Here is a 24,658-nt window from a genome sequence, read left to right as displayed (position 1 = left end):
GGTTTTGAATCTGTATTACCCAATTCTGCCTTCCTTATTTGTCTACTTCAGATTTCACTGTGCCATCAGGTTAAATTTTCCTAAGTGTATCTTCCATTTCTTTATACCTTCTTGATCCACTTGTCCTGTGTCCCATTATCTTTTTAATCTCTGCCTAGAATTCTTGCATGTGTGTGCTGATCTTCTATAGAAGTTGACCTTATTGCCATCATTCCATTTAAGATAATTGCTGTCATAGGTACCTGTGAAGCCAAGGTTCATAGAGCCAGGGGCGTGATGCAGACCTAGCTTGGACTAGGTGTATGGTGAACTAGCAGAAGATATGGATGGGATGCCGTGTACTTCTGAAATAAAATTGTAATGTCATTTTGTTTGTGTTAATAAAAATGCTTTAGTGCATCAGGAAAGAAGAACAAGAACATCTGCCTCGAATGGGTTAGAAATCATAGAAGCTGGGGCACTATCTAAATGGTAGTAGCAGGAACAGCACACACTTTACAAAGCTTTTTGTTTGCTTTTTATTCTCATCTTTCCAGCGGTCTTACAAAGAATGGATAGAATTGTACACCAGTTCAAAACATACAAATACGCAAAATGGCCTCAAAGTCAACTAGATGGCAGCAAATGTAGTGTCTTAAATTCAAACCCCAGGTGCTTGACACCTAGCCCTAATGCCTTTGCCATACGTTGACTTGTTCTGTATGGGTAGAAGTGGACTGTGGGCAGAGAATTTGCTTGGTGCCAGTTGTGTAAATCCTCTTGGCACAGTTATTTGTCACCGTCTTCTTTCTTTAATATAGTAATCTGAATGTCCACTCAAGCTCTTTCCTGTCCTTTGGTTTAGGAGAAAGGATCCTGGGCTATGCTGAGGAGCCCTGCTATCTCTGGTTTGTCATGGAGTACTGTGAAGGTGGAGACCTCAATCAGTATGTCCTGTCCCGGAGACCAGACCCAGCCACCAACAAAAGTTTCATGCTACAGCTTACAAGCGCCATTGCCTTCCTGCACAAAAACCACATCGTGCACAGGGACCTAAAGCCAGACAACATCCTGATCACAGAGCGGTCTGGCACCCCCATCCTCAAGGTGGCAGACTTTGGACTGAGCAAGGTCTGTGCAGGGCTGGCACCTCGAGGCAAAGAGGGCAATCAAGATAACAAAAATGTGAATGTGAATAAGTACTGGCTGTCCTCAGCTTGTGGCTCAGACTTCTACATGGCTCCTGAAGTCTGGGAGGGACACTATACAGCCAAGGCGGACATCTTTGCTCTGGGCATTATCATCTGGGCAATGATAGAAAGAATTACTTTTATTGACTCTGAAACCAAGAAGGAGCTCCTGGGGACCTACATTAAACAAGGGACTGAGATCGTCCCTGTTGGTGAGGCGCTGCTAGAAAACCCAAAGATGGAGTTGCATATCCCTCAGAAACGTAGGACTTCCATGTCTGAGGGGGTCAAGCAGCTCTTGAAAGACATGTTAGCTGCTAACCCACAGGACCGACCTGATGCTTTTGAACTTGAAACCCGAATGGACCAGGTCACATGTGCTGCTTAAACTCCAGGGCTGAACTTCTTGGGTGTTTTTAAACTAGGTGAGTGCTTTTTTGTTATTGTACTTACACACTCCCTGGGCTAGCTGTGTGTCCTGTATTGGGCTAGACTCTGGAGTTGTAGAGAAAATTCAGGGCCAGGAAGTAAGTCTTGTTGATACAGATTGGCCCTCAAATTTTGGCAAGTAGAGATAGGTCAGATTATTTGAGTACAAAATAAGAAATGTAGAGAAGTCTTTTAAGAGAAAAGACATTAGGCTGAATCTTTCAAGTTTTTTAGAAACACTTTTTCTTATTATCAAGTAATAAATTCTCCTATAAAATGGTGCTGAAAGGAATACAGTTTTCAGGGAAGGCACTTTGTCCCAACTATGTTCTTGCTGTTTATGGATCCAGTTCTGTCCACATGGGACCTAATGCTGGAGAAAATTGGGACATGGAGAGAATGGACCAATTTGTCTTAGTGTGGAATACCGATAATATAGAGATGGACGAGGACATGGACCAGCTAGGATAAAGAACAGAGTATCCGGAGATGCTTGACTTTTCTATTCAAAGCGGTTAAGACTATACCAAAGTCTGAGGTGTGATGGACAAGGCAGGACATTAGAAATTGACCACCATATATGCTAGATGTTTTTACACATATCGTAGGTATTTTATATCCTATCCCATTAAATTAAGGACAAATATATCTTACCGAATCTACCTATCCCCTTTTCCTGGATTATCAAGATGACAGGGTAGAAATAAGCTGTCCATAGATTTTGCTGATGTCTTGGTGGGGGTAGTGCTGGTTTCATGGTCAAGAATGGACCATCTGGCACAGGACCTGGCTTCTCTCTTCCTCTGAACCTCTGCAAAGGTGACTTGTACTGAGCTGAGCAGCTTACCTCTGTCTTGTTCTCAGTAGACTTGGCTAGCCAGTGCTCTGATGGTATTTCTAACTGTAACTTTCCATTTCCATCCTAGCCTTTGCGTTTCTGAAAGACCTCTTGGAATTCAATTTTTCCTTATTTAAGAGAAAGGTTGTCATCGGGAAAAGGACCTGAATTTAGGTTAGGATTATAGGATTGTCTCAATTAAATTAAGATCAGGGACCCTATTTGGTTCAGCACATGAGATGTGTGCTTGTTTACAGGACAAAGTTGCAGCTAAAGAAAACAAGTCAGGTGGATTAGTTAGGCATTTTGTAAGCCAGAAGAGGATGATGGCCCCTGAAGCTGGAATTACAGGTTGTGAGCCACCTGATTTAGCTGTTAGAAACCAAACTCAGGTCCTCTGGAAGAGCAGCAAGCCGCTTAACTACTGAGCTCTCTCCAACCCCAAGAAATAACTTCATATAAAAGGAATAAATGACCTTGAGAGGAGAGGACTAGGTTTTGAGTACATGTCCCGATCATTCTGTGGTTCCGACAGCTGGTCAGTGCTGTGTTTGTGGTGCTAGTTTGACAGGCCTGTTTTGCCCTGTCATAGCTGAGTACTTTGAATCGTGGGATGGGTCCCAGCTGTATGACTGGTGCCTCAGGCTTGAGTTATGTTGTCAGATGAGCCATATCTGCTTAGCTTTGAGAATCAGAGGCTAGAGTTGGAGGTGTGAGTCCTCATACCTCCCACCTCAGGGCACGGCTGCTCAGGAGGCGCAACTCAGGAGTTTGATTGGTTAAGACATTTAGTAAAAGCGATTTGTAAGAATAGGGGGACGGTCCCCTGAAGCTGGAATTACAGGTTGTGAGCCACCTTATTTAGCTGTTAGAACCCAGACTCAGGTCCTCTGGAAGAGCAGCAAGCCACTTAACTACTGAGCTCTCCAACCCCAATAAACATTTTTTAAATGTTCTCTTCAGATGAATGAATGAATTAATAACATCATACCAGTTATTGTCATAAGTAATTATATTTTATGAAGATAACTATTTCTAAAAATTAAGGATGACTAGCATTGTTTTTGCAAATCTGTTTAATTCTTGCCTTAATAGTCTCATTGGGTTCTGCATTATAATATAGTAGACAACTCATTGTGTAACTTCTGAAAAACTCCACTGGGAGAAGGAAAGTGAAAAAGGCAAACAGTGTCTTGTTTATTATGAAAAGTGTAGCTTCATACGTTCCCAGACTAGACAGGAGGTAGAGAAGTAGTAACGCAGGCGGCTCCTTGTGAGTAGTTGTGCTGTGAAGAGGATCTGAGAAGTGTATGCTAGTTAGAATCCTACACAAAAAAAGGATTTATTTGAGGATTATCCCAAATTAGGGATAGAACTTGAATACGCTGGTTTCTAGGTAACTTTCTGTTTGACTTGTCATTGCTGGGGGTGTTAAGCATACCTGGCCCCAGTACCAGCGTGAATAAACCCAATCACATACAACTGCCTGCTGAAAGAGCAGTTTTTGCAGCAGTGAAAAGAGGGAGAAACTGCACTTTGGGTGGGGAAAGGTAGAATTCCTGTGCAGAGATAATTGGCTACAGTGTAGGGTTTGAGTCTTATATCTCTGGTTTATTGGCTATGTGATAATCAGGCTGGTTATTTCACCACTCTGGGCTTTGGCTTTATTATTCACAAAATGGATTTAACTCCCATTTATATTTTATAGGGCTGAAGTGCCCTAAACATACAGTTTGAGTGAAGCAGTGGGTTTTAGGTGTGTACTTATGATGAGATGGAAGCATGCTGATGCCTCGTGTTGGGAGGGTTGCCTTTAAAGTCAAAGCCAACTTGTCCAGTTGATTGCTCTAGAAAGGCATGTCTGCATTTAGCAAGTACTTGATACAGCCTATCTTTCTCCCCTTATGTCACTTTTAGAAGAGAGCCATTTCTCATGAATCCTGTTGGCCACAAGCCTTATCCCAAGCAGGAAGTCAGTCAAACTGGTGGTCTTGCCATAGCCCACACTTTACCAGGAGGGGATTGTGATACGAGTGAGGGCCTCTGCGTTAAGAGCCAAGCCTGTGGTCCAGTACACACATTTCTATTACTGGGACCTTTTGAAGTCAAGCTCTTGGGTGGTGGGTTTGGGCAGCTAAAGCCTGCTGAAGGAAATCAGATCTTAATGTGACTTGAAGTGTCTGTGGAGAGGTGAGGTCATAGAAAATAGTCTTTGTTCCATATGAAGTCTTAGTAGTTATCTAATATCAAAGAAGTAGGCCTAGTTTTTGTTGTTGATGAAGGTCATAGAGCTAATGTGTGTAGTTTAGATTGTAAGTCTTAAGAAATCCTCATAATTGAATTCAGTGAATAATTTAGCATGAATCAGCCTGAGCTTGGCTGTCTAGCTCTAAGCAGTCTGGAGTGCAGGCAGGGGCTAGAGAACTTGGTAGGTTTCCCATGGGAGATAGTTTCTTAAATCAGATTTAGTGTCCTGGTCCAAGCAATGTCTCAAGGAAAGGTGTGGTAGCTAAAGGACCAAGGCCTTTGGTTTCTGTCCCAGAAGCTGATTTTAGCTTTAGTCTATTTAGCATTGAATTGGCCACAATGCACACCCCCCCTTCAGGTGTGTGGGGTTGAAGGAGGGACTTGACACTTGTGGCCCCAAGTAGATTATTGCACCCATAAGATATAAGACTGAGGCTTTTATTTAAGTAGAATGATCACTTGGCTACAGGGGATCCATTGACTACTGTCTTAGGGTTTCCATTGTTATGAAGACACCATGACTGTGGCAACTCTTACAAAGGCAAACATTTAATTGAGGCTGGCTTAAAGATTTAGAGGTTTACTCCATTATAACAGGAAGCATGACAGCATGCAGGCAAACTGGGTGCCGGAGAAGGAACTGAGAGTTCTCCATCCTCATCCAAAGGAAGCTAAGAGCAGACTTTTCCAGGGATTTAGGAGAGTTTCAAAGCCTACACCCCCCCCCCCCCCCCGCGACATTCTTCTTCCAACAAGGCCACACCTCCTAATAGTGCCACTCTATAGCCAAGCTTTCAAACTCATGAGTCTATGGGGGCCAAACCTATTCAAACCATTACAGTTAGCGGGGGTTTTGTTTTTGTCTTAGGCAGACTTGTGAGACTTTTCTGTCTTAATCTCTTTGAGTCCCCGTCTATATATGAACTAGATTGGGTCAGGGCTGTGTGTCTCTAGTATTTCACAGTGTTATACCAAGAGAGAGCTTTGAGGACGATGCCATATTTGGTTCTCTCTTGTCCTAGGAAATAGAAACTTTGCCTTTGACTATGATGACTTTGGCTTAGGTACCAGTGTACACATATGTCCCCTAGGGCTTTGTCTTTCTAGGTGTTTTGGAGTTGTCCTCCACAGATGAGGAAGGCTGATAGCAGATCCAGGCAGCTTCCTGGGGGATCCTGTTGCCACCTCTGGATGGCTCCTGCTCTGACAGGAGGAAACCAAGCTGTTGGTTCTGTAATGGGTTGTGTACCCACGCAGGAGTCCTCTGTTATGCTAGCATCTGGAAGGAACAGGCCTGCCCTGGGGCTGTTGGTAGCAAGGCCTATATGCTGCTCATAGGGCTTTCCCTAGCATCCTCAGCTCCACCCAGCAGAGGTCTCATCCCTTGGGTAAGGAGCTCTGATGATTATCATCCAGCTGCCAGCAAAGCTGTCTGAAAGCTTGTTTTTCTTCAGTTTGAATCTCTTGAGACCTTGGGGATATAAAGATATTCTCACTGACCCAAGTAATAGCTTCATTCTATCAAAGAAGCCTACTTGAGTGGCCCATATAAGTTGGGCCAATGGTCCTATATCTCTTTATCCGTGAATGAACTTATTCAGGGAATAAGTTGTTTTTATGTACTTGCTGTTCTACATTTGTCCTCATTCTGTACATGAGAGAGCAGTGGTTCACTAAGGGTAAGAATTTGATACAAGTGTATGTGGTTGGAGGTTCCATCCTTCCATTCTGCCTTCTGATGTCTCTTAAACACTTGTGTGGGTTCATGCTTTGAAGCAGGTAATGCTTTCTTTTCCAGAAAAAACTACACCGATTGCACTCCATACATAGTTCCTGTGGGTATCCTCCACAGCCACGGCTGCTCTTGGCTATGTATACCACAGCAGGACCACCAGCTCAGCCATTGCTTTAGGTATCATTAGCCTGTGTACAGATTCCTTTTGAGTTACTCCGACACTGCCCTAGACATTGGCAGGGAAGGCAGTCTAGGACAGAGACACCCATATAACCAAGGAGTGTCTTCATTGTAGCCGTGTAGTACCAGCTTGAAAAGAAGAGAAGCTGCCATAACATCCTGTCTGGAACCCATTCTCAAGAATTAGCCAGGAATTCCAGGTAGACCAGGACCCAGAACAGAACAACAGGGTTGCTGTAATTCTCAGGGACCGCTCTCTCTCAATTCTCAAATTCTGACTAAAAAGCTGGGATGTCCTCAAGAATGTCTGCTCTGCTGGATGGGGCTTACTGCAACCCTGTGTTAAAATTCTGGGGCCAAGGCAAGCAAGCAGTGTAGCCCATTGGTGACATTGGTCATTTAGATTTTACTGCTGTCTCCTGAGAGCTTGCAGTTTACTTATAGGTACTGGCTCAGTGGATAGCAGGGAAGTCTTTGTGGAGGAGTATTTAGGACTGGTTCTTGAGGAGCTTTGGAGTATCCTAGCATAGTTGGGATGTGAAGAGACCACTTGGACCGAGGAGACTGCCCAGGGCTGCTTTGTTGAGAAGGGAGGGCGCCGTTCCCAAGTGCTGATTCTGGCCTGGGGAGAGACCCAAGATTTTGTCTTGACAAAGTAGGGAAGAGCAGACAAGTTGTCAGCCCTTCTTCATTTTAACTAATACCTCATACTATTCCAAAAGCAGAAGAAATAGAGATTTCTTTCAGCATTTGTAGGGCTCAGAGGCATGGCAGCTCTTAAAAATGCCAACCAAGTTTAAAATAAATCAATACTATAAAACACTGCAGTGAATTTCCCAACTCTAAAGGAATTTCACTTTCAGTAAGAGCTACCAGGGGAAAGCTGTAACTCAGCCCACAACATAAACAGGTCAGAAAGAATTCTGTATTTTGTTTCTTTGTTAAAGAAAATGATGTCTGGGGACTTGGGAAGACTGTCTTAGAGCTGCCCTGGCATGGTAAGGAAGCTAGAGATGCTTGTTTCCTGGCTACAGAACTAATCCTGATTTGAGGCTGGGGAAGGAGTCTTATGAATGATGGTTTGAATTTTTTTTTAAGTGTTTTCTGAATGCAGAGGCGTGGTCCTAGAGCAGTGATGGGAGAAACATTGGCTGTATCATTTTGGATTTTAATATTTATCATTTTTTCCAGCGAGTAAAATTACCAAGATGATGTGAGGCAGCTAGTTGACTGTGCATGTACTGACATACATCCTCCAGGGAAAGGAACCCCCTTAGCAACCACGTATCATACCCCTTTGCTTTTCCTTTTCTACTTTCTATTGGACATGCCTAAGACATGCTCTTCTAGAAAGCTTCAGTCTAGGACAGATTTCAGGCATGGAGTAGGAGTGTGCTGCTGTGAGATCTTGGCAGACTCCACAGACACTGCCAGCAGGACCCAGCCCCTTGTACCAGACATAAAGAAAACTGGAAGTCACAAGTAAAGACTCATTTGTTGTTAGTAACCAGATTGCCTGTTTGGATCTGGTGAATGTTTGGAAGGAGCTCTCGGTTTGCATGGGGTAGCAGAAATGGGTGTGAAAAAATACCACACCCCAGACAAACAACAGGGTGACTTCTTACCTTTATAAAACTTGTTCTGGGGTTTAAGCCAAGTACTGAAAGTAAAGTGCAGCCGTCAGCACTGACACAGTCCAGAGGTCCCTTGACCATCTCAGGGCCCAGCTTCATTCTAGTGTGGTATAAAAAGCCTTTGGCGAGCATGCAGCTCCATCCCATTGATACAGAACCCCACTGCCCACCTGCTCGGAGAGCTGCTGGTGGTGCTGTGCACAGACTAGGTGAGAGTCCTGTGCAGTCCCAATCCATAGCCTAGGGAGAAACAGGACAGTGTCAGAAGGTGATTCCAATTTAGCAGTGTCAAGACCTTAAGACAGCCATAAGCAAGGACTGTAAATTGCTATCAGAGAGAACTTCAAGCCATTGCGTCACAGTCCTCTTCAGCTGCCTTTAAGACTCTGAGTACAGTTTTCAAAAGCTTAGGGGATCGTAGCCTTAACTTGACCTCTGCCTAGTGGAGAGGAGACTTGTATCTTTCAGTATCCTTTCACACCTTGGTTTGAATGATACATGGGACAAAGGAGAGGCACTTGTTGGCAATGGAACCTGGAATCCATTGGTCCTCTTTCTTGTACATAAGGAACATGTGCATTTACTTGTTTGCTATTGCAGATGAGCCGGCCTGGAACAAGCTGGCTTCTTAGGTGGGATGTGAAAGGGAGGGGACCCTGCTTCCTTAACTCAGTACTCCCACTGTTTATCTTGTTCAATCCTTACTTGTGTTCTTGGTGTGGCCGCCATTTCTCTAGGTGCTCACTTCCATTCCAGAGAGGAAGTAAGGGATTTAGCCATATGGGAGACATCTGCTAGCTCAAGTGCAAGAGCTCTAGCCCACGATCACCTCCATTGAGCTCCCAAAGAAAGAGACCACATAGGTTACCCTAGAGGGATCCTAAGCTGTCTTAAAGGCCACTAGAAGCTCAGAGAAAAAGAGTGCTGTATTTTGAAGTAGGTGACAGGAACATTTGTCTAGATAGACTTGGAGAAAGGCCATCAGCCAGCATCCTGAGCAGAACTCAAGAGTGAGCATTGGCAGAGCTCCAAGAATATATATGCAAAGAGCTTAGGCCTAGGTTGGCTCATACAAAGGTCAGATATCTCTCAGCTGCCAGGGGCTCTGATGTCTGCCTAAGGAGGAGGAACTTTATCTTGCATATAAGGTGAGGCTGGAGAGTGGGTGGAACAGCCTCTAGCATTTTAGGAGGGTGGGTCAGACCCTCTGGGCAGGAGCTACAGTACCACACCTGGCAGGATACCTCTGTGGAGGGCATGAAACTAACTCACAGTCCCTTTCTGTGTGAAAGGAGGGAAGACAACCAGGGTCATGGAAACCCTGCGTTTTTACAGTAATGACATTTAGGGATTTGTGGAATCTTCATTTAAACCACACCTCCCCCTTCTGTCTCAGTGTCTTTGAGTATCTCATTTCTCTCTGGGTTGTTTACCTGTGTGTTCACACCATTATCTGCAGTGCAGTTCAGCAAGCAAAGAATTCAGAAGTGCCATGCCTCCTTTTAACACCATCATGGTATTTGGTTTTTGGTAAACCTTTCTAGGCTAACCATGAATTTGACTATCTCTCCCTCCTGTGTGGAGCTCTTCTTTCCCCTAAGAAAGCCACAGATTCCTTAAGCAAGAACCCCCGAGAGTTTCCCTTAGCATGCTTGGCTTTGAGCTGTAACCAGACAATGTTTTGCCTAGACCATTCTGGTCTTGAGCCTTTCCTTTTATAACCACAAATTGTTCTGTCACCACATGGAAGAGTGACCTCTCCTTTAGTAACAAGGACTTAGCTTCCTCCTGGTGGGAAAGTGTCCTTTGGGGAAATCCCAGGATCTCTGACTTTTTCCTGGAGCCCTTTCTCTGCTAATTATAACAGCTACAGTTGAACCTGGTTCTGTGAGGACCCACTGAGGCAGTGAGCAGCTTTTATTTCAGCCCCACACTTAATAAGCTTAGGGAAGGGTATTTGTTATGATGTCCACTTATCTAACTGCCAGTTTTATCAGAGCTATTTCTAGGAACAAAAATGTCCTCTCTTTTAATTTAGGACCCATTTACAGTTAAAGTGCTAAAGAAAAGCCCCAGCTCCGGCCCTAAGACCTATTGTCTTCCTTCAAGGCCAGAGCAGAGCAGAAGTCTCAGTGGTTCCAAGCTCTCACACAGTCAGGATGACTCAGCTGGCAACTCTGCCTACTGTTGGTCACCATGGAGCCTTCTAAGTCTAGAATCTTCCATCCTGGCTAGTAATTCTTTTTGTGCATTTGGTAAACTTTTTAATACTAGCAATTTTGGCAGCACACTTAAATCAGATGATTTAAAATAGTATACGTCAGTAATACAATGTGGTCACTGACATAGTAAGACTAAGTAAGTCTCCATTTATAAAAGCTCCCTCCTTGTGCTGTTGCCATAGACTCACTGCCCTGTGGAGTTTTCTGACACAGTTGAGGAGAAGCTAATGTGTTTTCAGCAGCGTGCTATTCGTGTCCTTTCTCTTACTAAGCCTTCTTGCTCAGGTGTCCATTGGGCCTGGTAGCTGTGCCTTCTTTAAATATGTGTTTCTAAGAGAGTGGTGAGGTAGCTGTGGATCCAGCTTCAGATGATGGGACATGGAGCCCATGCCTCTCAGTGGTGTTTTGTCCTTGAAAGAGGATTACAGGTTCTGCTTGAAGACTTCAGAGACAAGGAAAGGCTCTGATAGGTTGAGTTGAGGTTGGCCTCAATGTTTCCCACTGACCAGATTCCCCACATCTCAGCCACACAGACTGTACTCTTTACCTGTGCCTACCTGCCAAGCCATGACCAGTTCTCTTGGCGTTCATGTGCTACCTCTGGTTAGTTTTTGCCTGCATAAATCAGGCTCCTGTGTTTGATTATTCATTGTGCCATGCATGGGTGCTTCTCAGAATCTGAGTACAGGAAAACTGCATACGACATATATACTGTGAGAGTTTAAGGCCTTTCAGGGATTCTAGAACTCATGCTACATTACTGAGATTAGAAGAGTTTTGGATTAAAAATCCTTCTGTCTTGTCAAGTTCTTCATTGAGCACTTGGGGGGGAAAATGAAGTCTCTAGAGGAAAAAGCAGTGGCACTGGAAGCTAGGCCTCTCATCTACTCTTACCATCATGTAGAGGTGTAGGTCTTTCCTGTTGCTTCTGAATAGGTCACCACTTGGGAATCTGTGCCTAAGACTTAGTGTTAGAATACCAGGCGGTATTCTGCCTTTCCAAGAATCTGTCGGCCAGATGACTCTGAGCAAAGTATGTGTATGCAGAAGATGGGAGCGTGGGCTCCCTGGCCAAGAGGGAGATTCCTGTCTCCTAGTGAAGACTGCTGGTTTCCTCTGAGAGCTGCCATCTGTCCACAGCTACCCTTCCTGACACTGACTTAGGAATGTGGAGTCTGAGTCTTTCTACTACCACCAGAACTCCATGACTACCTCCTGAGCTGCTTGCCAGCTAAGGAGAGTAAAGCCATTTCAAAAAATTAATTCCTATTTATTTATTTGCCAGTTTATAGATAGATAGTTTCCAGATTCTAATTCTGCTCTTGATATGAATCATATACTTGACCTGACTTATACCCAGGGGACATAGTCTGCAGCCATCCCTCTCAGCCTTGCCACGTTTGGGCTTCAGGAACTCTCTCCACATGCATGTAGAATCTGCTTTTCCTTTGAGGGAGGTTCTCATGCTCAGAAGCTGGGAAGAAAAAGCAGAGACAGGAACCTCTAACCAGTAGACTGTCTAATGTCAAAGAGTCCGTTCTCTCCAGATGCTTTATTTCTCCTTGTCCTGCTGCGATGGTGTGAGAGCCGAGGGATGGATAGTGTGGTGCCAGAACAGTGTGGGCTTCATGGTAGCTCTGCCCCTTGCTAGGTGTCAGAGTGAAGAGAAGTAAGTAGCCCAGTCTTCATAGATGTGCTGCTCAGAAGCTTGGTGTGAGTGTGTGTAAGTACTTGGTGTGAGTGTAAGTACTTGGTGTGAGTGTGTGTAAGTACTTGGCAATGGAGTAGGAACTTAGTCAAACACAGAAGTTTTTATAACCATATTTTTTCTCTTAAAATGCTGTCCTTTTAAATATCTCTGAGAAGTTTGTAAATTAGTTTTATATGCCATATATGCAATGACTGATAGGACAGTTTCTATCGGTCATTCAGTATGAGTTCATTGTAGCGTCCAACACTACTATAATAGCCCTAAGAGAATCAGCAGACCACAGTGTAGATAGAGACTGATTGTTAGGCCCGCCCACTTACCACAAAGCAGAGTCCTTGCAGAGACTGCTCTTTGGATGTGCTTTCTGAGAAAAGGTACAGAAAGGGATCTGAAAGGCTAAGGTGACAGCTAGACAGGGAAGGAAGCAGAACAGTGGGCACTAAAGCCTAAAGCAGGAAGGACGCTTTCACCTGAAGAGAAGGCTGACTAGGCACCAAGTTATAGAATTTGCTTGAAGCTGGACATCATAGTGTGTGGCTGTGTAAACCTAATACCTAAGAGGCTGAAGCAGGAGAATTGTCTCTGGGACCATTATGGTAAAGATTTCTATCCTCTGAATGGAGTTTACCACCATTTATTCTCTCACCTAATAGGGAAGATACAGGATAGATCCTGAATTAAGCCTTGAGGACTCCAAGTAAGTCATGATAACTTGTGCCTGTAATCCCAGCACTCAGGGAGGCTAAAGTCAGAGGATTGTCTTGACTTAAAGACCAATCTGAGTTCTAGGCCAGTCTGGGTGACAGAATAAGATCCTATTTCAATAAAAGAAAAAAGTTAAGTTCTAGGTAGTCTGGACTGACACCCCAAGAGCTGAAATAACCACTAATACATGACAGTGCAGTAATTTGAGTGTCACTCTGAGCTGAGTAGTGTAAGTGAAGAAAATGAGCTGCTGACAGTTGACTAGAGTCTCACTCCTCGCAGCAGACTCTAGTGTACATTGCACTGTCTGCTTTCCAAAAAAGGAAAGGGTTGAAGGCACCCTTCATGGTTGTGAGTATTAGGTAGTAGTCTGGCTCCAAACCCTCAGATGTCGCCTATGCCTTCCTTCATGGAGTTTGGGAATGCGAAAGTTGTATTTCACCTGCCATGTTTCTAAACTCATTTCATAAGAGAATACAATTAAACAAGGGGCCAGTGGAGGGATCCAGTTTTTTAAACTATTCCTACTCATTATCAACAGTTATTTAAAGAAACGACATTTTAGACATACAGGACGAGAGGCTGTCAAGGGGAGGGCAGGAGGTCAACACTATTCCTGTCTCTGGCCACATCTTTCCATCCCTTGCTCCTGATCTTCTAGTGTCTGACCTCTGAGATGCTGTGGCTTTAATAGGAGCCATTAGTTTCCCCTCACTGAGTAGAGCAAACCGCTGCTCAGCTGGCAGAGGGACTGCTGGAGTTCCTGGTGGCTATCACCCCTTTCTACCCTGTTCCCTGGGCATATGACAAGTGCCTAAGACAGGTGCCTAATCCTCGAGCACTAACACTTGACTCTTGTGTCTAAAAGAAGTCTACACTACAGAGTCACGTGATAAAAGTAGAGGCTTTTGAAAGAGACTGGCCTCTGTATAAACTGCTGTAGCCCTTCTTCCAGCTTCAAGTTCCTCCTCTTTAAGCCAGGGTGACACTACCTCCTACCTCAGAGTTGCTGGAGGAGGCAAATTTAAATTGAAAAGCTTTGTTGGAGGGTTGAAAGTCACCTCGCTGGGTCACCTGTCAAGTTGTAGGTGCTCAATAAGATGTGTTATAGGGAAATTGAGTTGTCCTGAAATACCTTAGTCCAAGAGCTGAAGTAACAAAGGTAAACATTTATAGAAAACCTGATAGATCACCTTCTATCCCAAGACCAAATCTAATGTAAGCTGTTAGGATCAGTGGCTTCACCAGCTTTGAAGCACATAGTAAAATGTTCTAGTGGGAAGACTGGGAGAGGTTCAGTTTAAGTCAGATCTACTATTCTCACTTTTGTGATGTGTGCCAATTACTCCCTCTCTCTGTGCCTTTCCTTTGGAAAAAGTGGTCAAGATCATCTTTTTTTTTTTTTTTTTTTTCCTCAAGACAGGGTTTCTCTGTGTAGCCCTGGCTGTCCTGGAACTCACTCTGTAGACCAGGCTGGCCTCGAACTCAGAAATCCACCTGCCTCTGCCTCCCAAGTGCTGGGATTATAGGCGTGCGCCACCACCGCCCAGCGGTCAAGATCATCTTGACAGGAATTGTGGGATGTAGTTACAAACTGTGAAGTCTACTACAGATGGTTACCATTCATCATTATGCTTAGCAGAAGTGGCTTTGACTTTCAGGAGGGCTCTGATCAGGAGTCCCACTGACAACAACAAGGAAAACCCTGGTTGATGCTAGGAACCACATCATGCTATATACCCTGCTCACCAAGGGAGCCAAGGATGGTGTCTGGTAGGATGAGAGGAGCTAAGGTCCCATGGCTGGGACCTGCACTGTTCATCCGCTAACAAGTATTCAGGGCTGGTTGCTTTGACTCCAAACCAGATGGCCTTTACTACTCTTATTGGGGTGGTAAAATGTGCTTCCCCATCGTCCTGTAAGCATGCTGTGGTGTGTGTTACTTGGGGAAGGTGTACCTACCTGTCTATCTTCTGTTTCACCTACTGATCTACAGAAAACAGACAAAAGCAACAAGCAAAGCTATATACGGCTGGGATAGCTGCCAAATCATCAGAGTATATGAGTTTTTCCCCAAGTTGAAAGAAAACTAAGAAGAAATCCCCAAGTGGATTTTTAGGGGAATCTTTTAATTCCTATTGCTAGTAGGGGAACAGTTGCATTCAGTGACAGAGTAGGCCTCAGAGAGAAGAGTTTTCTTTCTAGAGTGCATGCTCTTTATGTATAGACTTTGGGCCTAGTTAATTTTGTGCATGCTGATTTTGTTTTTGTTTTTTTTTTAATTTTTATTTATTTATCTATTTGTTTATTTATTTAATGTGTGTGAGTATACTCTTCAGACACACCGGAAGAGGGCATCGGATCCCATTACAGATGGTTGTGAGCCACCATGTGGTTGCTGGGAATTGAACTCAGGACCTCTGGAAGAGTGGCAAGTCCTCTTAACCACTGAGCCATCTCTCCAGCCCTGTTGTTTGTTTAATTGGAAATTTTTTCATATATTCTGACTGTTTTCCCTCTGATTCTCCCAGGCTCGCTCTCCCCATCTCCACCCACCAAACTACTCCTGCTTTCTTTTTCTCCTTAGAAAGCAAACAGGCCCCGGGCAGTGGTGGCGCACGCCTTTAATCCCAGCACTTGGGAGGCAGAGGCAGGCGGATTTCTGAGTTCGAGGCTAGCCTGGTCTACCGAGTGAGTTCCAGGACAGCCAGGGCTACACAGAGAAACCCTGTCTTGAGAAAAAAAACAAAACAAGAAAGCAAACAGGCAAATTAAAACAAAAATCCCAAAACAAAACCCAAAACACAGAGAGACACACAAAACCCATTAAAAAAACAAAACAAAATTGGAACCCATGATACGCAAACAAAAGACCAATAAAGTAAAAAAAAAAAAAAAAGCCTAAACAAAGCAATATGTGACAAACAACACAATCCACAATACCATTGAGTTTGTTTTATATTGGCCATCTACTGCTAGGCACAGGGATGGGGTGTCCTTGAATATAGCAGGAGACTGTTGGAGAAAACTAGGTTTGCTTTTGCAAGCTGCTGTCAATTGAAGATAGCTTCTTGCTTATTGATGAAGCTCTGTCTGTTTTTCCCTCTCAGTGCTGGAACCCTATCGAGCTTGGACCTGTCATGGTAACACAGTCCTGTTGTGTCTAGGAGGCCTTGTACCTTGGTGTCGTCCAACTCCTCTGACATCTCTCATTCTCTGTGTACTGACCAGATCTCTTTATTGGTTCCCATCTACTTCAGGAGAAAGAGTCTCTGATGAGGCTGAACAAAGCACTGATCTGTGGCATAGCAGAAAGTCTCAGGTTCTTTGCCACCGGTAAAGTGTCAGGTATGGGTTTCATCTCATGGAGTGGACCTTAAATCCATTCAGATAGACCAAGGTTGGTTATTCCCACAGTGTTTGTTCAACTATTGCACAAGTGTGTTATACAAGCAGATTACCATTGTAGATCACAGGGTTTGTAGCTGGCTTATGGTTCCCTTTCTGCTTTGGTAGCATGCAGAGTACCTTCCAGTATCATGGAAACTTGTCTGTAGGGGTGAAGGTTCTAGTTAGGCAGGCTTGATGTATGTTACAGAGATATGTAAGTGGTTTTTTGTTTTTTGTTTTTGTTTGTTTTTTTTCGTTTTTGTTTTTTTCGAGACAGGGTTTCTCTGTGTAGCCCTGGCTGTCCTGGAACTCACTCTGTAGACCAGGCTGGCCTCGAACTCAGAAATCCACCTGCCTCTGCCTCCCAAGTGCTGGGATTAAAGGCATGCGCCACCACTGCCCGGCTGTAAGTGTTTTTAGCAATAAGGCCTTCCCATCAATTTGTAGAAAGCAACCAATATCCTTGGCTATACCCTGGGTTGTTGGTGGTTTTCTCTGGGACGCCTTTGGCCTACAACTGAATTAGATGTGACCCATTCCTGGCACTGGAAGTTTCACTTAGCAGAGAAAAATGTCCAGTTGGGGGATTTGTCTCTTCCATTATTTGGTGACTCCATTTAGATTTCTTTCATATGTATATACTTTAAGAAACTTCTACAGTAGTGGGTTTTCATGTGACCCCCTCCAGTGGTCCTCAGTGTTAATTGTCCCTCCTGTTATTCCCTTTCTGTTTCCTTTTTTCCCTTCCCCTTTCAGTTTGATCCTCCCATTCTAGTCTGTACCCCACCCCCAATTCTGCCTATTAACTATATAATTCTGTTTTCCCTAATCTATACCTAACTTGTCTCCAGAGCACATGCTTTTATGTATAGTCTTTATGTATTGGGTCTGGTTAATTCCAGTGTGTTCTGTTTTTTATGTATGTCTTATTTTGTTTAATAAGTTTGTTAAAAAATAAGGAAAAGAGGGGATTCTTGGTTTTAGTTCCAAGTCAGAGGTCCACATCTGGGGATGGCCCTTCTTGCTGTGTGCGGGCTGTATTTTGAGGCAACACAGGGTATCATGTATCAAGATCTATGGTGTATGTGTGTCCAGGATCTGCACCGCCACCCCCCCCCTTTTTATTTAGATTTACTCATTATTTTATGTATGTGTCTGTTTTGCCTGCATGTATGAATGTACAGCATATGCATGCCCAGTTCCAGTGGAGGTCAGAAGAGGACCTCAGATCCTCTGGAACTGGAGTTCTAGATGGTTGTGAGCTGCCATGTGGGTACTGGAACTCGAGCCTTGGTCCTGGAAGAGCAACCAGTGTTCTTAACCACTGAGCTATCTCTCCAGCTGCTAGGGTCTCCCTCTTAGAAGACCATCAAAGCTTAATCACGGGATTCTGCCCAAATGATTATGTAATCCTCATCACCTCCCAAGGCCTCATTCATCCAAACACCACAAGTTTACCACCTTATTACCTTTGCATGGACCGTAACATCCTCCTGTAGAGACAAACTATACTCTTGCTCTCTACCACACAGCTTTGTAAGTCAACGTATTTCTCTTGACCCATTAACAGTCTTCTTACTGATACACAAATGCCATCCTTCTCTCATTGAATTTAACAGTGAGCTGGTGGATCATTTATTTAGTCTCTTTAGTTTTGGACTTCGGAGGTATTGCCTCATAATTGAACATTTTTATTCATGAATTCTTTTCCATACTTAAAGTTATCAGTGAAGCTAGGTTTCCAGGAGTGGAAGTACCAGGCTCCAGCTCTCAGCACACCTGAAATTCTGAAAAGTTTTTAACCAGCTGTTTCCCAGAGGTTGCTTACACTCTATCAGTGTGAAGGATGTCTTCCCTATGGCACCTACAACCACTTGAGATGGCTGAATGCTGAAGGTACATTCAGAGTCTAGCTGGAGACCCTGACAAAGGAGAAGTAAATTCATTGGATGTCAGGACGACTGTAGACCCTATACTTTATATTCATTCCTCTCAGAGCCCAAAAGGGACAGAAGGCTTCTAGAGGAAGAGAGAGGCAGACATGCCCACTCTGGTATCACTCTGTGAATGAGCTAGGGTACCTGTTCAAGACCTAAGGCTATAGGGCCAGTGTTGTCTGACTGTACTAAGCACAGCTCAATGGAGACTGTGCACACTGGACTGGAGCCAGGGCATACTTCTGAAGCTGTAGATAGGCTTGGTGTGTCTATAGAACAAGGAAGCCACTGAAGGGTTGCACGTGTACAGGAAAGGGCTTGTATGGGTCAGTTGTCTAGGGAGAAACTAGGCACTTTGAAAACTGCAGAACATTGCTACCCAGATGACCTGCCCTAAGACAAAGCTGTACTTAGCTATGTGATTAAGTGGCTTAGAATATGGGCCTGACCCAAGGCTAATCTCTATAGGCTTCTGTGTGCTAGATTTCCTTGAAGGGCAGCTTCTTGTCTTATTCCTGAGGCCTGGCATCAAATCTCTTCCCAAACAGCAGCCAGTGCTCATAGGACCAGGAACTGTGTGTGTGTATGTGTATGTGTGTGTGTGTATGCATATGCATATGCATATATGCACAGTTACATGTAATGATGTTTCAGGCAATAGCAGACAGAACACAATGGTGGTCCCATAAGTATACTCTAATATTCAGACAGCTCTACATTTATTGTCTCATTTAGCCATGCACAGCTTAGTTTATGTGATCTTTAAAATCGCTTGTGACATAGGTTATGAGACCAAAGAACAGAGGGCTTGAATTTGTACAGTCAGCTGGCAGAACTGAATAAGACACAGTTTTGTCTCCAAAATGCTTACTTAGTTATAACGGCAGTAGATGATGCTGTGGCAGAGTGGGACCTATCACTCGGTTCTGGGAAACCTTGCTCTGCATCTACCTGATCAAGGAGGCGGGAAGGGGAGGAGGTAATGTAGTCTCCTTAAAACTTGTTGGTTAACTTAGTGTATGCAGATTCGCAGATGCTGAACACTATTGCAAAATCTTACAGGGGTTGCTTCGAGGCTATGACAGCAGTTATTGATGAGAGTGGAGAAGAAGCCAGGCAGTGGTGGCGCACGCCTTTAATCCCAGCACTTGGGAGGCAGAGACAGGCGGATTTCTGAGTTCGAGGCCAGCCTGGTCTACAGAGTGAGTTCCAGGACAGCCAGAACTAAACAGAGAAACCCTGTCTTGAAAAACAAAACAACAAAACAAAAAACAAACAAAAAGAGTGGAGAAGAAAGGCTGAATAGAACCAATACTATTAGGGTTGTCTGGGGACAACCTATCTGGAGTGGGTTCTGTGGGGTACAGGGAAGCTGGAGTTAGGAAAAAGGTATAGGATTTGTGATCAGATTGGTAGCTGGAACCAACATGCCTTAAATTCCCTCTTCCAGGGTCTTCCCTTAGTCATATGACCTTGGAGACATCAGTTTCCTTACCTGAAAAGGTAGTAGAAGCTCAGCTTATTTCATGTAAAGTATTTAGAAAACAGTGTACACAGCTTTGGGGTCAGTTTGATTTGGGTGTTGGCTCATACCTTCACCCACTGATCCAATGTCCACTCCTTGCCTGCCTTCTGTCTTCCAGGTCGATCCTTCGGGACCCACAGTCTCATCATGTCTCGGACAGGATGGCAGAGGGTACAGGTGGTGGTGATCTCCTGACAGCTGGACCTCCCACAATGTGAAGCTTTTGCTTGGGTTTCCCACTCTACCCTTTTCTTTTTCCTTTATTATTATTATAATAATTTTTTTAAACATTAAACCATCAAGACTTCTGAAGAGCAAAAGGCTACACTCTGGACAGGCACCTTTTTATTGTTGGGTTTTTTTCTTTTTTTGGTTTTGTTTTTTTAAGAACATTGAATGTGGACAAAGCTTATGCATATAGTCACTGTTAATCTGTTAATTTCTTAAGTTAGGAAGCAATTTTGGTTTTATCTTTCATGTTCTGTTTTCTTTCTTACACACATCTCAGTTCTGCTTTAGCATCCCAGTTCCCACAGAAGTTCTGTCTACCCAGAGTTTGGTATTTCTCCTGGAAAGGGATACGAAGATCTAAGGAAGCAGCCTCTGAGTTGCCTCCCTCCAGATGTGGGAGCTGCTGAACTCCTTGGATGGGCTGGGCCTGACCAGCCCTCAGACCTCAGACAGGATCAGAGATGAAGAACCTCTCAGAAGAGGAACACCAGGGTTTGGCCAGAGGGACTCTAGAAAGAAGACCTAAACCATAGGTTTGGTTCTCTTTAAGTTCTTGGGAGCCTCAGGCCACACCAGGACTCACTACAGTGGGCGTTGCTTCCCTCTTCTGCCCTTTCCAACCGGGGTCCCTGAGGATAGAGACCAAGAATGGTCATCCCATCACTTGGATGAAGAGACCTCACCCCCCTCTCTTTGCACAAGCCTATCTTCTGTTAGGACTGGTGTGCCAATTTCCTATCAGACTTGGTCTTCCTTGGCCTCTTGTCACTACTTTGAGGCCAGTACCTTCCACTTTCTCCTCCTGGATTGTCTTCTCTATGTGCTATAGGTTCAGCCTGTCATAGAGACTACCTAGGTCCCAAGATCCAGTTTTGATCCTTGCAGAGTACCCTCAACTGGCCGCCGCCATCATTTCCTCACAGTGAAAGTGTGCCCCGTGTACCAGGATTCCTAGTGTCACCACTGGGTAACACTATCAAGCGCCATCTCTCTTATCCCCAGGGACTTCATGTTAGGTGATCAACCTCTATGTCAACTGTTGTCTAAGAAGAGAAAAGACCTGCCTTAAAGAGGGAGGTATGAGGCAGATGGGGTGCCCAGGTGGCTATTAGAGGCCCATATAGCAGCTAGTCATATAAAGCACCCCCAACCTAGATCCCCATGACTGCCGCACACACTTTAACTCCCTTGCAGTGTTCTTACAGCCTCCTGAGGGAAGATTCCCCTCCTTCAGCTGCTTCAAGGACCCCACCATTCTCTCTGGTGTTGCTCTCTACTTAGATGCACCTTTGGTTGCTTCCAGACTTTTCACCTTGTTCTGGCCTCGTGGGATGGGGTCTCTGGACAAGGAAACAAGGTATTTGTGTTTATTCTTGTTTATCCTTCCTAAACTAGCACAGGATGGATAGAGAAATAAGAGGTCAGAGGAGCTTTCCCTGAAGCAGGGGTCCCTTGTTCCTCTAGTGCAGGGAAGGCTAGCACAGTTGACCCTGACAGCTGACCTTGCTTAGTTAGCTCTGTCCACTTTTCACTTTCCAGCCTTCTCTTAGGCAACTCAGCACCAAAGTTTCTTTCTCCTCTTGGCCAGAGATCAGCTGCTGTTCCTGTGGGTGCATGACTGCAGGTGGGAACCTCACCTTGTGCTGCACTGTGATAGCATCTCGTCTCCTTGAGTGACTTTATAAGCAGCCTCCTGAGCCTAATCAGAGTGGCACCTGGGAGGGGGGGAACAGTGACATCCCCTAATTGCAAGATACATTCCATTTCTGTTCTGCTGCTCTCCCTTCCCAGGGGTGCTGCTGTCTCTGCGCCTGAGCAGATGGGAAAAGCAGCCTCTGAGCTCAGGACCCCAACTCATCCTGCTCACGGCTCAGCCTAGCCTATCACTATCTGTCTACCTTATTCTTTTCTCTCGTCTCTTCTCTCGTCTCTAACCAAGACCTGAGTTATAGTGCTTCCCACCGTACTGTTCTTGGTGTCAGTGTAGCCCCTGTAGGTTGCAGGTGGGTAGCCTAGTGAGGGGTACCTGTTTCCCTGCACCTTATCTTCCATAACTCCCAGCTGGTTCTGGCCTGGAGATTGCACCTCTTTCTCTGGCTCCAGTGAGAGCCAGGTCTTGAGCCCCAAGTGCCTGCTCCTGCTATTTGCATCCTTCCCTCCCTGTAATCCACGCCATCACCTGCCAGCTAGCTGGAAACTGGCCCCATGACATGCTGGCTGTGCTGTGGCAGGTGGGTCAGGACCCCTGTGGGCTCTGTAGTCTTCTCAGTGTCCAGCTCCCTGTCCCTTTTGGGGGCCAACATCCTTTTCCTGTTACTTCCCTCTGCTGCCTCTATCTGGGGTGCAGGCTTGCCAGTAGCTCTGGGGCATCTGATCTTAGGTGCCTCCAAGTTTGTTAAATCTGTTCACATTCTAGAAGTTTGCAGAACTCATAACGTTTGTCCTTTTGGGTGGTGGTGAGGATTGCCTGTTGGGAGACTAGCCTGGCCTCAGTTCCCTGTGCTCTGAGCTCAGCTCCCTGTCGGTGAAGGGAGTCAGCAGGACAGATCTTAGTGCCTTACTTACTCCATTGTCTTCCCCTGTCCAGACTCAGCCAGGAGCAGGTGGCTGTCTTCTGGTTCATTGTCACTTGTTGTCACTGTCTCCGACCTGTATATAGCCACAGGGGAAAGAAACCTGAGCCCCCGCCACCTCCTGTGGGCTATAGCCAGACACACCTCCCTCTTGCCTCTGTGGCCCTCACAGCAGCTTTAGACCAGGACCAAATGCTGCTGCCCACATATGCACACTGCCTTTGTCCCTCCCTGTTCTTAGCTCTAGCCAGGAAGATACCAACTGCACCATCCAAACTGGCACCAGCTAACCCCCTCTGGTCACAGGAGACCAAGGTTCAGGCTCTAGCCTCACCTAGCTTAGGGGTACTGGGGCGGGGAGTAGGAACTAGTCCCACCTTGTAGGGTTTGCCCTTGGCTGCCTGAGGGATGTTTTAATGTTTACTTAAAGAAAATAACCTGTTTACAGCTGGAGGAGAAATGCGGCCACACTAGGTGAAGATCTGACTCTGGATAGGGCCTGGTCTCCTTTGTGGCACTGCCAGTAGTAACTGCAGTGGTGGTGAAGACAGAGAAGCCTGGAGTGAGCAGAGGCCCTTGACTTACTCTGCTTCCTAACCCTGTGGTGCTAAGACCACTCCCTATTTTCCTCATAGTCTTCTTGCCCCACCAATCCCCACCATCATTTCCCTCCTTCAAGATTCTCAGCTCTAACATATCACTATTTTAGAAAACCAGTGTTTGCAGCAATAAAGTTATATTGTTTTTGTGTGAATCTTATTCCAAGAAGAGGAAAAGAGCATTGTGGGAGTCTGTTTATGCTATTAGCTGTTTACTGTTTGAGAAGACAACTTGGAGGGATGGGTTATATGGCTTTTAACCTTTAGGTATCTTGAAGAGTGGGAAGAGCAAGAGCTTGACTGCTATCCTCCAAGGAGGGGACTCTACAACCCTCGCCTTACTCTGATGTGCCCCTTCCAGCCCTGCCCACCATGAGCTCTTCCACCTCTCTTCCTCCGTCCCCATCTGGGGGCACTAGTGGCTCAACTCTAGATGGGTCTTTGGTTACCTCTCCCCTTAACTGGATTCTCTCTCCCTATCTGTCAGCTCCAAACAGCTACTGGGAGTCTACCTCAGAATTGGCTAAGCTTGGTTATTCAGCTCTCCGGACCAGCAGACTCTGGAGGCTGAGGCCTCTGCCTTCTCTGATTCTGAGCTTGTGCACACAGGTCAGCACGGGCCCGGCTTTGAGGGAAAGGAGCCTAGTCTGGACACATACTCTGGAAGGAGAACCCAGTAGGTACTCATACCATTGGCTGATACCAGTATCCACAGCCATCACTGAGGGGCAAGTCTACTGCCATTCGTTGCCTAGGACCCCTAGGATCGGGGAGAGTACCAGAACGAGTGGGCCTTTTTTTTCCCCTCTAAATCCAGATGAGATCATAGGAAGAAGGAAGCCTATTTAGGGGACTTCCCCCCACCCCCAAAACACTTTTACCCCAAGGGCTCCTTGCCATCAAAACTGGAGGATATTTCAGTTACTCTTAATGCTCATGTGGGTCAGACTTGGTTTTAAGGGAGGTTTAAAGCCAGGCACAAGGTTAGTTTCAAATACTAGTTAAAATAATTTTACTTTTTTTTTTTTTGCACAGAAGCTGGTAATATAGGACCTATGTGTGAACAACTTTATATGAATATTTTTTGTACTTGGCTTACTTGGGTTGGTATGATAACATATTTAAGTTCTTTGAACACTGTGGATTCCCCCTAATGTGTATGAATGACTGAAACTTTGTAAATTAAGGGACGTTTGTGTGAATAAAGTTATTTGATGGGGTCAAAAAAGCCATACATTATTTGAAAATGAGTGTTTTGTGATTTTTACTGCTACCGGGCGAATGGCAGAGCCACCATATTATGATTGAGGTTAGAGTTAGAGCCTGAGCCCTGGCACCTCTGACGGAGCTAGACCTGACCTGCCCTCAACAGACTAGTTAAAGTAATAATGAGATGGTGGCTAGCTGGGACAAACAACAGCCCTGTTGGACCTCTGTCTTTCCATGTGGTGTGGAAGTACAATGGCTACCTTCAGAGCAAGTAAAGCAAAGAACCCACGCTGGGCCAGGTCTCAGCACATTCATAGTTCTCTT

General features: G+C 45.1%; 1 protein-coding gene across 15 annotated transcripts in view; it reads left to right on the top strand.

The window, feature by feature from the left end:
• Window positions 1–24,372, top strand: part of Stk35 (serine/threonine kinase 35) — a 34,888-nt gene extending 10,516 nt beyond the window's left edge. For 3 of the 15 annotated variants that reach the window (XM_028755620.1, XM_028755721.1, XM_028755712.1), the window contains exons 3-5: window positions 845–1,594; window positions 19,841–21,310; window positions 22,975–24,372. In XM_028755620.1, the coding sequence (XP_028611453.1) occupies window positions 845–1,557 (713 nt within the window). In that variant the 3' untranslated portion in view covers window positions 1,558–1,594; window positions 19,841–21,310; window positions 22,975–24,372. The remainder of the gene's footprint in view (window positions 1–844; window positions 1,595–19,840; window positions 21,311–22,974) is intronic. The other 12 variants (XM_028755702.1, XM_028755652.1, XM_028755644.1 and 9 more) reach the window with 12 other exon arrangements.
• The last annotated feature ends 286 nt before the right edge of the window (window positions 24,373–24,658 follow it).

Source organism: Grammomys surdaster, unplaced genomic scaffold (assembly GCF_004785775.1).
Source record: "Grammomys surdaster isolate TR1022 unplaced genomic scaffold, NIH_TR_1.0 129, whole genome shotgun sequence".
NCBI classification, from domain to species: domain Eukaryota; kingdom Metazoa; phylum Chordata; class Mammalia; order Rodentia; family Muridae; genus Grammomys; species Grammomys surdaster.
Note: the sequence above shows the minus strand (reverse complement) of the source record. Positions and strands in the feature narration are given on the sequence as shown.